The sequence below is a fragment of the Oncorhynchus clarkii genome, chromosome 6 (assembly GCF_045791955.1).
Source record: "Oncorhynchus clarkii lewisi isolate Uvic-CL-2024 chromosome 6, UVic_Ocla_1.0, whole genome shotgun sequence".
Lineage (NCBI taxonomy): Eukaryota > Metazoa > Chordata > Actinopteri > Salmoniformes > Salmonidae > Oncorhynchus > Oncorhynchus clarkii.
The window spans coordinates 44,103,761-44,117,452 of NC_092152.1; the positions used below are offsets into that span (position 1 = coordinate 44,103,761).

The 13,692-nt window shown below is 44.3% G+C and overlaps 1 protein-coding gene across 4 annotated transcripts; it reads left to right on the plus strand.

Annotated features, from left to right (window-relative positions):
• Positions 1 to 2,628: 2,628 nt before the first annotated feature.
• On the plus strand, positions 2,629 to 13,469 carry LOC139411185 (F-box only protein 21-like). Of its 4 annotated transcripts, none has more exons than XM_071157111.1 (13): positions 2,677 to 2,904; positions 4,737 to 4,872; positions 5,188 to 5,282; positions 5,574 to 5,695; positions 6,070 to 6,216; positions 6,513 to 6,649; positions 9,560 to 9,696; positions 9,917 to 10,096; positions 10,213 to 10,227; positions 10,329 to 10,461; positions 10,757 to 10,947; positions 11,224 to 11,381; positions 11,891 to 13,469. In XM_071157111.1, the coding sequence occupies exons 1-13, from the start codon at positions 2,678 to 2,680 to the stop codon at positions 12,166 to 12,168; spliced, it is 1,956 nt and encodes a 651-aa protein (XP_071013212.1). In that variant the 5' UTR covers position 2,677; the 3' UTR covers positions 12,169 to 13,469. The 4 variants fall into 4 exon arrangements, with proteins under 4 accessions (XP_071013211.1, XP_071013213.1, XP_071013212.1 ...); XM_071157109.1 differs by having other exon boundaries at positions 2,678 to 2,904; positions 5,173 to 5,282; XM_071157110.1 differs by lacking the exon at positions 10,213 to 10,227 and having other exon boundaries at positions 2,629 to 2,904; positions 5,173 to 5,282.
• The last annotated feature ends 223 nt before the right edge of the window (positions 13,470 to 13,692 follow it).

Sequence of the window (13,692 nt, forward strand, 5' to 3'; positions counted from 1 at the left end):
ACTCAAACTTAGGAAGGTGTTCCTAATGTCAGGTATACTCAGTGTATGTAGAGAGAGTGTGTGTGTGTGTGTGTGTGTGTGTGTGTGTGTGTGTGTGTGTGTGTGTGTGTGTGTGTGTGTGTGTGTGTGTGTGTGTGTGTGTGTGTGTGTGTGTGTGTGTGTGTGTGTGTGTGTGTGTGTGTGCGTGTGTGTGTGTGTGTGTGCGCACCCAGCGTGCGTGTGTGTTTTACCTGGTAGTAGTATCTGCAACGTGATGAGAAGTCCAGATGCCCAAAGCTTCAGACTATTCATGATCAGAGCAGATTCATCAGGTCACTTTGTACTTCAGACCCTACATCCCTCTCCCTGACATCAAATGTAACACATTTTCATGACCGAGACTACTCTTCAGGTAACCACTGGTTATCTGAAACACATTGTGATGGAGTATGACTGCTGAAAACATTGAATGTTAACTCATACATGTAGGCCTAGGTTATTGTGAGCTAAGAGATACGTCTCTGCATGATACTGTTTGTGTCTGAAGTGCTGTTGTTACTATGTACTGTGTGTGTACTCATGCCACTATTAACACTTTGCTACATGCCTTGGTAACTGAGGTAAAGCGAGCTATGTTTGCGTTTTAACTTTCAGGTTTACACAGTTTTGTGATGTGCAGGAAGCCTGGGATCAAATTCAGTGCTTGTCACTTTTGCACAATTGAATTGAGTTTGATGGATTCCTAACAAACAAATAAATAAATGTTCATACATCAAATCAAATAAATAAATAAAATGTCCAATGCGCTGAATACAACAGGTGTACAGTGGAAGTCAGAAATGTACATACACCTTAGCCAAATACATTTAAACTCTTTATATATATATATATATATATATATATATATATATATATATTACAATTCCTGACATTCAATCCTAGAAAAAAATCCCTGTCTTAGGTCAGTTAGGATGACCACTTTATTTTAAGAATGTGAAATGTCAGAATAATAGTAGAGAGAATGATTTATTTCAGCTTTTATTTATTTCATCACATTCCCAGCGGGTCATAAGTTTACATGCACTCAATTAGTACTTGTTAAACAATTTAAATTTAAATGCTACCTTGGGTGAAACGTTTTGGGTTGCCTTCCACAAGCTTCCCACAATAAGTTGGATGAATTTTGTCCCATTCCTCCTGACAGAGCTGGTGTAACTGAGTCAGGTTTGTAGGCCTTGCTCGCACATGCTTTTTCAGTTCTTCCCACACATTTTCTATAGGATTGAAGTCAAGGCTTTGTGATGGCCACTCTAATACCTTGACATTGTTGTCCTTAAGCCATTTTGCCACAACTTTGGAAGTATGCTTGGGGTCATTGTCCATTTGGAAGACCCATAAGCGACCAAGCTTTAGCTTCCTGACCGATGTCATTTTCCTCCTCATGATGCCATCTATTTTGTGAAGTGCACCAGTCCCTCCTGCAGCAAAGCACCCTCACAACATGATGCGGCCATCCCCGTGCTTCACGGTTGGGATGGTGTTCTTCGGCTTGCAAGCCTCCCCCTTTTTCCTCCAAACATAACGAAGGTCATTAGGGCCAACAGATTATATTTTTGTTTCATCAGACCAGAGGACATTTCTCCAAAAAGTACGATCTTTGTCCCCATGTGCAGTGTCAAACCGTAGTCTGGGTTTTTTTCTATTGCGGTTTTGGAGCAGTGGCTTCTTCTTAGCTGAGCAGCCTTTCAGGTTGTGTTGATATAGGACTCGTTTTACTGTGGATCTAGGTACTTTTGTACCTGTTTCCTCCAGCATCTTCACAAGGTCCTTTGCTGTTGTTCTGGGATTGATTTGCACTTTTCGCACCAAAGTATGTTCATCTCTAGGAGACAGAACGCATCTCCTTCCTGAGTGGTATGACGGCTGTGTGGTCCCATGCTGTTTATACTTGCGTACTATTGTTTGTACAGATGAACGTGGTACCTTCAGGTGTTTGGAAATTGCTCCCAAGAATGACCCAGACTTGTGGAGGTCTACAATTTTTTAATGAGATCTTGGCTGATTTCTTTTGATTTTCCCATGATGTCAAGCAACGAGGCACTGAGTTTGAAGGTAGGCCTTGAAATACATCCACAGGTACACCTCCAATTGACTCAAATGATGTCAATAAGCCTATCAGAAGCTTCTAAAGCCATGACATCATTTTCTGGAATTTTCCAAGCAGTTTAAAAGCACAGTCAACTTAATGCATGTAGACTTCTGACAGTGAATTATAAGTGAAATAATCTGTCTGTAAACAATTGTTGGAAAAATTACTTGTTTCATGCACAAAGTAGATGTCCTAACCGACTTGCCAAAACTATAGTTTGTTAACAAGACATTTCTGGAGTGGTTGAAAAAGGAATTTTAATGACTGTGTATGTAAACTTCACGACTTCAACTGTAGACGTTACCGTGACATACAAGCCTTTAACCAACTACTAATCACTACTGTATACAGCATATACTTGTCCTGCTGCTAACAACATTTATTTTATTTTATAAAATACTAATTTACTGTATAATATAAGTATATTAAATTAGTTTTTTTTATTCAGTCATTACCCTCCCCTCGGTTTTGGGTTATCTCGAAGTTCAGCCCCCTGCGCCAGAAAGGGGCGTGGCTTGTACAATGAGGTAACCGGAGTAAACAGTAAAGATGGCGACATCTGGAGCAGGAGGAGAGGGGTACTCCGGCCTGAACGGGATCGTTTCCGAGACAGAACACAAAATAATGACAGACCTACCGGCCGAGTTACTCGAGTACATCTTATGCTTCCCTGTCCTCAAGCATGTCGACATTTGCAACGTTTCCTGCAGCTGCAAGCGGTTACACGACGTTTGCCACGGCAGGGGGAAGGTCTGGGGACACCAGTACAAACTCAGGTGAACTGACATTAGCTTGCTTGCATAATCCCACGAGCTAGCTAGAGACGTAGCTATCTAATGCTAGATGGTATCTAAATCGCAGTTGCCCCTCTAAAATACGAAATTATTTCTAGCAGTACAGTCAGCACATATCCGTCATAGCGAGCTACTGTCGCAAGGGAGCTGTCAAACGGCCGTTGACATTCTGCTGATGCACCAAATTCGACATCACGCAAAGTAACGTTAATAGCTAGCTAACTAACGTTATGTATCCAGCCTAGCTAGGTAGCTACCATGTCCAGGGGCTTATATAAGAAGCTACTCAAATATCTAGGTCACAATTAACCATTTCACAATTCTTGCATTGCACATTATCGTGCCTCTGAGGACAGACATTAAAGTTGTGTGACCTTGAATGCTTGGAAATTGTGATTGAGGTCTTGTGCAGTTCTTGCCAAAAATCAGTTGGCTTGCTGGTAGTTTTTTTCTCTGACTGAGTCCCCTGTATGGTTAAAGTTATGGCAAACCACTGCTGATTTTGAATCTATTGGAATAATTATTTGTAAGCCAGCCACTTGTTACTTCATAGTAATTAGACCTTAAAGAAATGTTTAGTGTCATTCTGTACCATGCAAGTGATGGGCTAATAATAAACTTAGCAAAAAAGAAATGTCCTTTCACTGATAATTGTTTATTTTCAGCAAACCTAAGATGTGTAAAATATTTGTATGAACATAACCAACAAATGAGACAAACTGAACAAGTTCCACAGATATGTGACTAACAGAACTGGAATGTGTCCTTGAACAAATTGGGGGGGGGGTCAAAATCAAAAGTAACAGTCAGTATCTGGTGTGGCCACCAGCTGCATTAATTACTGAAGTGCATCTCCTCATGGACTGCACCAGATTTGCCCATTCTTGCTGTGAAATGTTACCCCAGTCTTCCACCAAGGCACCTGCAAGTTCCCGGACATTTCTGGGGGGAATGGCCCTAGCCTTCACCCTCTGATCCAACAGATCCCAGACGTGCTCAAGGGGATTGAGAACTGGGCTCTTTGCTGGCCATGGCAGAACACTGACATTCCTGTCTTGCAGGAAATCACGCACAGAACAAACAGTATGGCTGGTGGCATTGTCATGCTGGAGGGTCATGTCAGGATGAGCCTGCAGGAAGGGTACCACATGAGGGAGGAAGATGTCTTCCCTGTAACGCACAGCGTTGAGATTGCCTGCAATGACAACAAGCTCAGTCCGATGATGCTGTGACACACCGTCCCAGACCATGACGGACCCTCCACCTCCAAATCGATCCCTCTCCAGAGTACAGGCCTCGGTGTAATGCTCATTCCTTCAACGGTAAACTTGAATCCGACCATCACCTCTGGTGAGACAAAACCGCAACTCGTCAGTGAAGAGCACTTTTTACCAGGCCTGTCTGGTCCAGCGACGGTGGGTTTGTGCCCATATGCAACATTGTTGCTGGTGATGTCTGGTGAGGACAGGCCTACAAGCCCTCAGTCCAGCCTCTCTCAGCCTATTGTGGACAGTCTGACCACTGATGGAGGGATTGTGCGTTCCTGGTGTAACTCGGGCAGCTGTTATTGCCATTCTGGACCTGTTATTTGGGTTATTGCCATTCTGTACCTGTTATTTGGATTTTTACGAATTATCTTTGAAAGACAGGGTCCTGGAAAAGGAACGTTTCTTATTTTACTGAGTTTATTTATGAATTTGCACCCAACATCCATTAGCCTACTACTTGTTCACTGAACTCAACTCTCTACTAATCTGACACGTACAATGAAATTCACTGTATCTGACTGCAATCTCTTTTCCTACACTCCCCAGATGGCCAAGATTGCAGAAGCATTACCGCCAGAATGAGTGTTGCGATTGGCTGAAAGAATACAGAACGCGACACACTGTTGGTCTACAAATACGACGAACAGTTGTATCCATCTCAAAGAGATTCTTCACGGAAGTTGTAAGTAATGACATTAGCAGTAAGCTGTCATGGTTATTGCCATTCTGACTTAGCCAGGGTAGTTTGTGGAGACTGAACTAGTGTTACTAACATTGTAAGAACTTGTAAAGAAGTTAGTGACAGTCGTCTCTTGGCCATACTAATCCACCACATCATGGTGTCTGTGATTTAGCTGCTGTGCGCAACTGCGCACGTGATCATGCGTTTTTGTGTGTGTGTGTGTGTGTGTGTGTGTGTGTGTGTGTGTGTGTGTGAGGTTGGCTGGCCTGGTTAGCACTAACCCAGAGATCTGTAACACAGCCTTGCGTTGGCCAGGTGCTGGGGGACAGCTTTGCTGAGATTGAGTCCCTCGGGGCCCCTGAGCACTTCTGTGAAGACGAGCTACTTTCCATACTGAACTCAGATAGGAGGTAAGAGCCATGTCTACACTCCAGTCCAGCACAAAAATCTATCTTTGGTCATTGGTTCTGTTTTATGTGTTAATGTTCCCTGGAGCTTTGTTTTATGTCCATTGTAACAATCTTTTTTCTCCATCTCTTCTCTCCCTCTTGCCTTCTCCATCACTCTCTCTCCCTATTAATCTCTCTCATTTTCACCTTGCTTGCCCTCTATCACCTTTTTTCTTTCTTGTGCCTTCTGTCTCTTTCTTTCTTGTGCCTTATCTCTTTCCATCCCTCCTCTCTCTCATCCCACTCCCACAGGAAAATCCTGACACTGAAGTACTATGCAAAGAAAATCCTTTATTTCCTTCGCCAGCAGAACATTCTGAGGAGTTTAAAGATGTTTCTGGAGCAGCCTGCAGAGCAGCAGTCAGCACTAGAGGGTGAGTCATGAATATGGTGTACTTACTGTAGTACATGTGGAGTGGGCCTATTCCTACACTGCATTTATATGTATCATACTCTCATGACTTGTATTCAGTGTAGGCCTAAATTAAGTAAGGCAGACAGCTGAACATGGGCCTAGCCATACTTATTATTATTATTATTATTATTATTATTATTATAATACTGAGTGTTTGGAGAAGAAAAAAAACAATGGCCGTTTTCCCTCCATTGTGGTTTTTGAAGTCCTATGATTGCATCACCGTTTGCATTAAAATCCATATAGAGATAGTGTTAATAACAAAGCCATAAAGAAATGTAGTGTATAACCATGTGTTTTTACAGTCCTCTATTGTCTCCTCTCCTGCTGTAGGAGCTGTGCTGGTGGACCAGTATTGTAACCCCCTGGCAGATGTGTCGTTGGACGGTATATCCTCCCAGCTGGAGGAGATCACTGACAAGGTCAAGAAGATGCTGCGGATGAAGAATTCCTCTCATCCAAGCCTGAGGGTCACACAAGGTTGGTCTGAGCTGGAGAGAAACACATGTTGAAATGTTCTGTTTGTCTCTCAGGAATTAATACAAAGAGCTAATATAAAGTCAGGCATTGTCAGACCTCAAAAGTAGTCTAATGTCGATTTTAGTGCATTTTCACGTCGACAAATTTAGATTTTGTAGTTAACTATCAAAGTTCACTATTATCTAACCTAGGAGCTTGTGAGTGTATTACATTGTACCATTGTATTTGACCTTAGTGCATTCTCAGCACCGTTCTTTGCTAATACTTAACGATGTGAACCTTTGTGTTCTGTCTAGGTGACTGCTTTGCTGTGGAGGACTTTGAGCTCGAGAGGCAGGTGGTGGTTGCCCTCAATGCTGTTTTGTACGAGCAGCTTCAGTACAAGGGCAACGAGTGTGATTACTACAATCCTCTCAACTCTTACATACACCAGGTAGGTGCTTTCATCGAGAGGCTATAGAGGTCTTGGATGGTGATTTACATTTGTGTCATTTAGCAGACACTCTTTTCCAGAGCGACTTACAGTTAGTGCATTCATCTTAAGATAGCCAGGTGGGACAACCCCATATCACAGTTATAGCAAGTCAATTCTTCCTCAATGAAGTGTCTTTCAGCAAAGCCAGAGCTAGTAAGGGGGAAAATAGTTAAGTACGAGTGTTAGTTTACTAAATGCTTCTTTTTGTGGGGGTGCGAGGGGGGGTTCTGTGTGAGTATTGAAGATACTCTTTGAAGAGGTAGGGTTTCAGATGTTTTCAGTCCTAGCTTCAGGGGGATGTTGGTTCCACCATTATCGTGCCAGGACAGAGAAGAGTTTGGACTGGGCTGAGCGGGAGCTGCCCTCTCGTAGGGGTGGGAGGGCCAAGAGACCAGAGGTGGCACAACAGAATACTTGGGTTGGGGTGTAGGGTTAGAGCCTGACGGTAGGGAGGGGAAGTTCATTTTGCTGCTCCATAGGCATGTACTACGGTCTAGTAGTGGATGCAAACTTCGATTGGAAACTAGTGCAGTGTGCACAGGAGTGGGGTGACATGGGAGAATTTGGGAAAGTTGACACCAGACGGTGCTGCAGCGCTCTGGATTAGTTGCAGGGCACAAGCGTGGAGCCCAACCAACAGCGAATTGCAGTAGTCCAGACGGGATGTGACAAGTGTCCTAATGTGGATTAGGACCTGCGCCGCTTCCTGTGTGAGGTAGGGTTGTAGAATAGTGGTCACCAACCTTTTAAAAAATGTGTTTACTTTTTTTCTCCCCAATTTCGTGATATCAAATTGGTAGTTACAGTCTTGTCCCATCCCTGCGACTTCCGTACGGACTCGGGAGAGGTGAGGGTCGAGAGCCATTGCGTCCTCCCCGAAACACGACCCAGCCAAGTCGCACTGCTTCTTGACACACTGCTTGCTTAACCCGGAAGCCAACAGCACCAATGTGTCAGAGGAAACACCGTACAACTGGCAACCGTGCCAGCGTGCATGCGCACAGGAGTCGCTAGAGCGCAAATGGGACAAGGACATCCCGGCCGGCCTAACCCGAACGACACTGGGACAATTCTACGTCGCTTCTTGGGTCTCCTAGTCGTGGCCGGCTGCGGCACAGCCCAGGATCGAACCCGGATCTGTAGTGACGCCCTAAGCACTGCAGTGCCTTAGACCGCTGCGCCACTCGGGAGTCCCCCGGTCATCAATCAGTCCTCCGGTCAAGATACTTTTGCAGTCAAAAAGCAAGCTGAGATCTCAGAATAGGAAAAAAAACTTTAAAAAAGGGGTGCAAAAGGTCTTTATTGTTGGCTTTACTACAGAAATGTTTTGTGGTCGACTAGGAATGCCTCGAAGATCGACCAGTCGATCGCCCAGTTGGTGACCACTGTTATGGAGCATGAACCTGCAGGAGTGAGTCACTTTTTTGATGTTTGTAGAGAACGACAGGGTGTTGTCCATGGTCACACCAAGATTTTTTGCACTCTGGGAGGGGGACACCATGGAGTTGTCAACCATGATAAAGGTCTTGAAGCAGGCAGACCTTCCCTGTGAGGAAGAGTAGCTCTGTCTTGTTGAGTTTGAGGTGGTGGACTGACATCCAAGCTGAGATATCTGCCAGGCACGCCGAGATGCATGTCGCCACCTGGGTGTCAGAAGGGGGAAAGGAGAAAAGTAATTGAGTGTCATCCGCATAGCAATGATGGGAGAAACCATGTGAGGATATGATGGAGCCGAGTAACTTGGTGTATAGGGAGAAGAGGAGAGTGCCTAGAACCGAGCCCTGGGGGAGACCAGTAGTGAGAGTACGTGGTGCAGACACAGATCCTCTCCACGTCACATGGTAGAAGCGGCCTGCCAGGTAGGATTCATGAGTGTACAGAGCCTGAGACGCCCAGGGCTGAGAAGGTGGAGAGGAGGATCTGATAGTTCAGTGTCAAATGCAGCAGATATATTTAGGAGGATGAGAACAGAGGAAAGAGAGTCAACTTTGGCAGTGCAGAGAGCCTCCATAGTACAGAGAAAAGCAGTCACGGTTGAGTGACCCATCTTGAAGCCTAACTGGTTAGAGTCAAGAACAGAATTCTGAGAGAGATAGCGAGGGAGTTAGTCAGAGACAGAATGCTCTGACTAAGAAAAGAAAGAAGGGATACCGGTCAGAGGGGTCAAGTGTTGGTTTCTCGTGGAGGGGAGAGACTCAGGACATTTTGAAGTCAAAGGGTCAGGGACAGTGGTCAGGAATGGGAGAAGTTCATGATCAAACGCTGCCGGAGTCCAGGAATTCCACTGGGTTGTGCATGCAGGGTACACTAAATTAGAAGGATTGCAGCCAAGGGGTGGGGAGCGTCTGTAAAGCCTACACAGAGAGGAGCGAACTGGGATAGAAAAAAGCGCATAGTTGCCGAAGCTACAAAAGAGCAAAATGAGATCATCTGAAAATAACTAGGTAAGATACTCCTGGTTGACGTGTCAACAATCATCTGCGAATTATGAGCAGTCAGCAGTGCACACACTAAGTAGGCTACTGGGAAGACAGGCAGCACTTAAAGTAGATGGCCTTAGCTAGCAAGAAGACCGTACTAGACAACAACAGATTAAGACAAAAATTATACTTATCCGTCCTAGAGATACAAGGAGTCCTCCAGCTAGAGCTATAGATGTTATCCTCGGCCTGTAAGCGTCTCAGAGTAGGATTGCTGAACTTCCTAGATCAGCACTCCTACTTTGAGTCTTTTTGAATATGGGCCCTTTATTATTTAAATAAAGTGAGTCTATTGATACTGTTATCCTCACCTTTTAATGGACAAAGTGGCTCTTTGAACTCTAAGTGGCTCTTCCTTACAGTCCCATGTCTTCTATTCCCTACCTAGGTGTTGCTCCGCCGGACAGGCATTCCTATCAGCCTGTCTGTCCTGTACATGACCCTGGCCAGGAAACTGGGGGTTCAGCTAGAGCCCGTAAACTTCCCCAATCACTTCCTGCTTCGCTGGTGCCAGCATCAAAGAGGGTAAGGGCCAGAGTGTGAGAGGAAGTGAACGTAAGGCATATATATACTTTAATGATCAGCCTTTAGTTCAGAACTAGTTCATGATTGGGTGAAATGCAGCATTGCTCTCCCAAAATGGCTGGGTTTCAATATACCCAATGTATTGTGTTGCATACAAAAAATTGCCTCAAAGGTACTTATTTTTTTACTTGTATTGATAAAGCTACACATCTTATTCCAGGAGTGGGGACATCTATGACTTTGTGTACATTGACGCTTTCGGTAAAGGCAAGCAGCTGACGGCTAAGGAGTGTGAGTACCTCATCGGTCACCAGGTGACTGCAGACTACTACAGTGCCATCAGTACCACAGAAGTGCTGCTAAGGATGGTGGGGAATCTGCTCAACATCGGCAAGCGAGGGTAAGAGTTGTGGACTTAGGGATGTGATTTTTCTTAAACTAATCAATAACTTTTCTGACATCTTCTATCTGTACATCCAAAATCTTATTTTTCCTTATTTTCTATGTTGTCCTCAGGATCTCATCCTTGAGGTAATGTTAGGGTTAGAGTTGGTCAAAAATAAATTCCTACACTCAACTGTCGCTGCTCTGGTATGAAATAACATTGTGTATCACTGTGCTGTGTCATGCAGGGAAGGCAATGAAAAATCATACCAGCTGCTGAGAGACTCTCTGGATCTCTACCTCACCATCAACCCAGACAACGTTCAATACCTTCTACTACAGGCCAGACTCTACTTCCACCTGGGCATCTGGCCTGAGAAGGTTAGCATGATTTCTCAAGATGGCACATCATGAACATGTAATTGGACCATATGCCTTTTACCCTGACTTTGATCATGTTCAAAGAGGCAGCGCATTTAGAGTTTATTTTATTTTATTGGGCAATCCATTGTTGTAAGAAACAATTTGTCTTCTGTCATTTGGCTATTGGTCTGCTTCTCTAACATCCAGGACTAGCTGCCTCTACTTTCTTACTACGGTGCAGAGGACAAGCTTTCCCCAACTGATAATGACTGGTGTCTGCTTGATGTCTCACCGCTCTCCCTTCCTCCTCCAGGTCCTAGACATCCTGCAGCACATCCAGGCGTTGGACCCGTCCCAGCATGGGGCGGTAGGCTATCTGGTGCAGCACACCCTGGAGCACATCCAGCACAAGAAGCACCCGGTGGAGCCAGAGGTGAAGAGACGCAGCGCCCCCGAGCACGTAGAAGTGCAGTACAGCGTAGGCCTGATCATGAAACACAAGAGGTGTGTCTGAGTCCTGACCAGGCAGTCAGTCACTCTATCCACTTCCTTTATTATTTTGGTCTTCTTTCCATCTGTCCATACTCCACTACACCTTTTCGATAAATGCAGACATTTGTTTTTTTAAGAGTATCTATTTACTACATTCCCATGAGTTTAAGTTTGTATAGTATTGCCCTGTAGTGTGACTCGGGTGTTTTGTATTGATAAAGCCCATGTGTTACACTGTACCCCATCTCTCTCTTGACACTGAGTGGCTGCCCCCCCCCTCATTGTCAGGTCTGGCTACAACTGTGTGATCTATGGCTGGGACCCCAAGTGCACCATGAGCCAGGAGTGGATCACCACAATGAGGGTCCACCAGCTGTCCAGCGGGGCCAACCAGCCATTCTACAACGTCTTAGTGCAGGACGGTACCTGTCGATACGCTGCCCAGGGTACGTCTCCTCTAGACACACTAACATACATTCTCATTGTGTCAAGGCAGTGGTAGTTAGTTAAGAAGGTGCTCTAAGATGTAAGAAACTTGACAAATGTAGTACTTGAAATGCTTATTGAAGAGTTATACATGCTGGATGAGTAGAATACCTATCTGTTAAGGTGTAAGCCTATATGTTTTTGCATTAACACACAGAATATGCAGCTGTCTTGTACAGCAGTGGTTCCCAACCTTTTTTGGTTACTGTTCCACCAACTCAATTTTGCTCTAATCCGAGTACCCCTGAAGTACCCCCTCATGTGCATTTTACCAGTAGGCCTATGGTCTTATGAGAGACTTCTCAAGTACCCCCTGTGGATAGACCAAGTACCCCCGGGGGTCCTAGTATCCCTGTTTGGGAACTACTGTTGTACAGTAACTTGCCTCCACTCAGTTTAAGATTTGATGTCACATGATACGATACTTTTAAAAAAAAGTCTCTTTCCGCCTCTTTCTCCCATCTCCCAGAAAACCTGGAGCCTCATTCCGCTCCTCTGGAGATCGCCCATCCGGAGGTGGGCCGCTATTTCTCAGAGTTCCATGACAGCCACTACGTTGCCAACGAGGAGTTGCAGACACGCTACCCAGAGGACATGGCAGAGACCCTGGGCACCGTACGGGACCTCTACCACAGACTGACGCCCTCCTCAGGGCAGGCCTCAGGGCAACAGGAGAGCCCTAAAGGCACCGGGGGCTCCTCCCAGAACCAGAAGAGCCAGGAGAACCAGGAAGCTATGCCCATGTAGCTTAGCGTCCACTACTTCTCTGCCCTTTCCAAAACAACCCCTAGCCCGTACCACCTAGGCACCTGTGTAGATCTGAAAGGATTGAATGGGTATAAACAATGTCAGAATTACAACTAGCATATCATAGGGCATAGTGGAGCTACTACTAGACCCTTCAGCAGGGATAGATTCGGCCGCGTGCCGATTTCTTTTCTTTCTTTTTTTTCTTGAGGAGCTGGAACATAGTTACAAATCATTTGTAAACTGCAAATTGACCACAAGAAGCCCAACAGATATAATATTTGACTAAAACATAATAATTTCAAACCCTTTCTTACATTTGTATACGATCATATGTTTGGGAATACTTTAACTTATTTCCCAAATTAATATAACTTTGAGGTGATTTCCTGGTGTTTTTACAGTTTTGTATGTCCAACAATGAAAATGCAAAAAAAGATACATAAATATATATTTGGTTGCTCAGAAGGTATTAATTGGGGGGCCAAATAAAGCCACCTGCAGGCCAAATTCGGCCCGTGGGCCACCAGTTGGGGAACCCTGGGCTAGGGGTTGTTTCTAGATTTTAAGCCCCCTCTCTTCCCCATCCAATTCCTTTACTTGACAACGTCCTGTCCAGAACCATCAGGGCCCCTGTTCACAAACAACTCAGAGTAGGTAGTGCTGATCTCGGATCAGGTCATAGCTGTCAGTAAAATCGTATTCACTATGATCTAAAATGCTAAACTGATCCTAGATCATCACTCCTAGTCTAAAGTGATTTAAGAATGAGTGCCCTGGAATGCTTCAGTACCTGGATCATGTGCTGTACCACCGATTGCCAACCAATGCCAGTAAAAGCCAAAACCCCTTTTCTCTCCACCTTCATCCACCTTCAAGAAGATTTACCAAGCTTGTCTCCTTTACTCTCGCTCTCCATCTCAATCTACTTTCTTCACCTTCCGTCAAGTTCTTCCCAGACCTGACCCCTAGGCCATCTCTTTTACCTCCACATGAAACACTATCAAAATGAACGTTACAGTATGAAGCAATGTGAAAATTAACATTTCTGTTACAATATCTCTTTCCATCTTACATTATAATAATGATTCATGCACTTACGAAAGGATGACTTTCGAATTTCTAGAACATGTTATACTTTTTTTTTCTGTATATTTCCAAGTAAAACATTGTAGGGCTTTTAAGGGCTCACAGATGTGTTGAGCTGTGTAAAAAGAAAACCACTAGGACTACAATGACTTGAAACAGTAGAGTGGTGAGACTGGATGAAATGAAAGGAAAAAATAAAATGTTTCAAGGTTTATTTTGGTCGTTCTACTATGTTATTTACAACAAACTTTTGTATTGTCTCTTCAAGAGCGTACTAAAGAATAGACATTCTAGTAGCCTGTGTATTTTTTGACGAAGTAACGTTCTGATGAAATGCAAATTGTGCTGCAGTTGCTATTAAGTGGTTAGTGACTAGTGGTTCATGTTCTAAATGTATGTATGTATGTTCCAAATTTATTTAAGGACAATTAATTT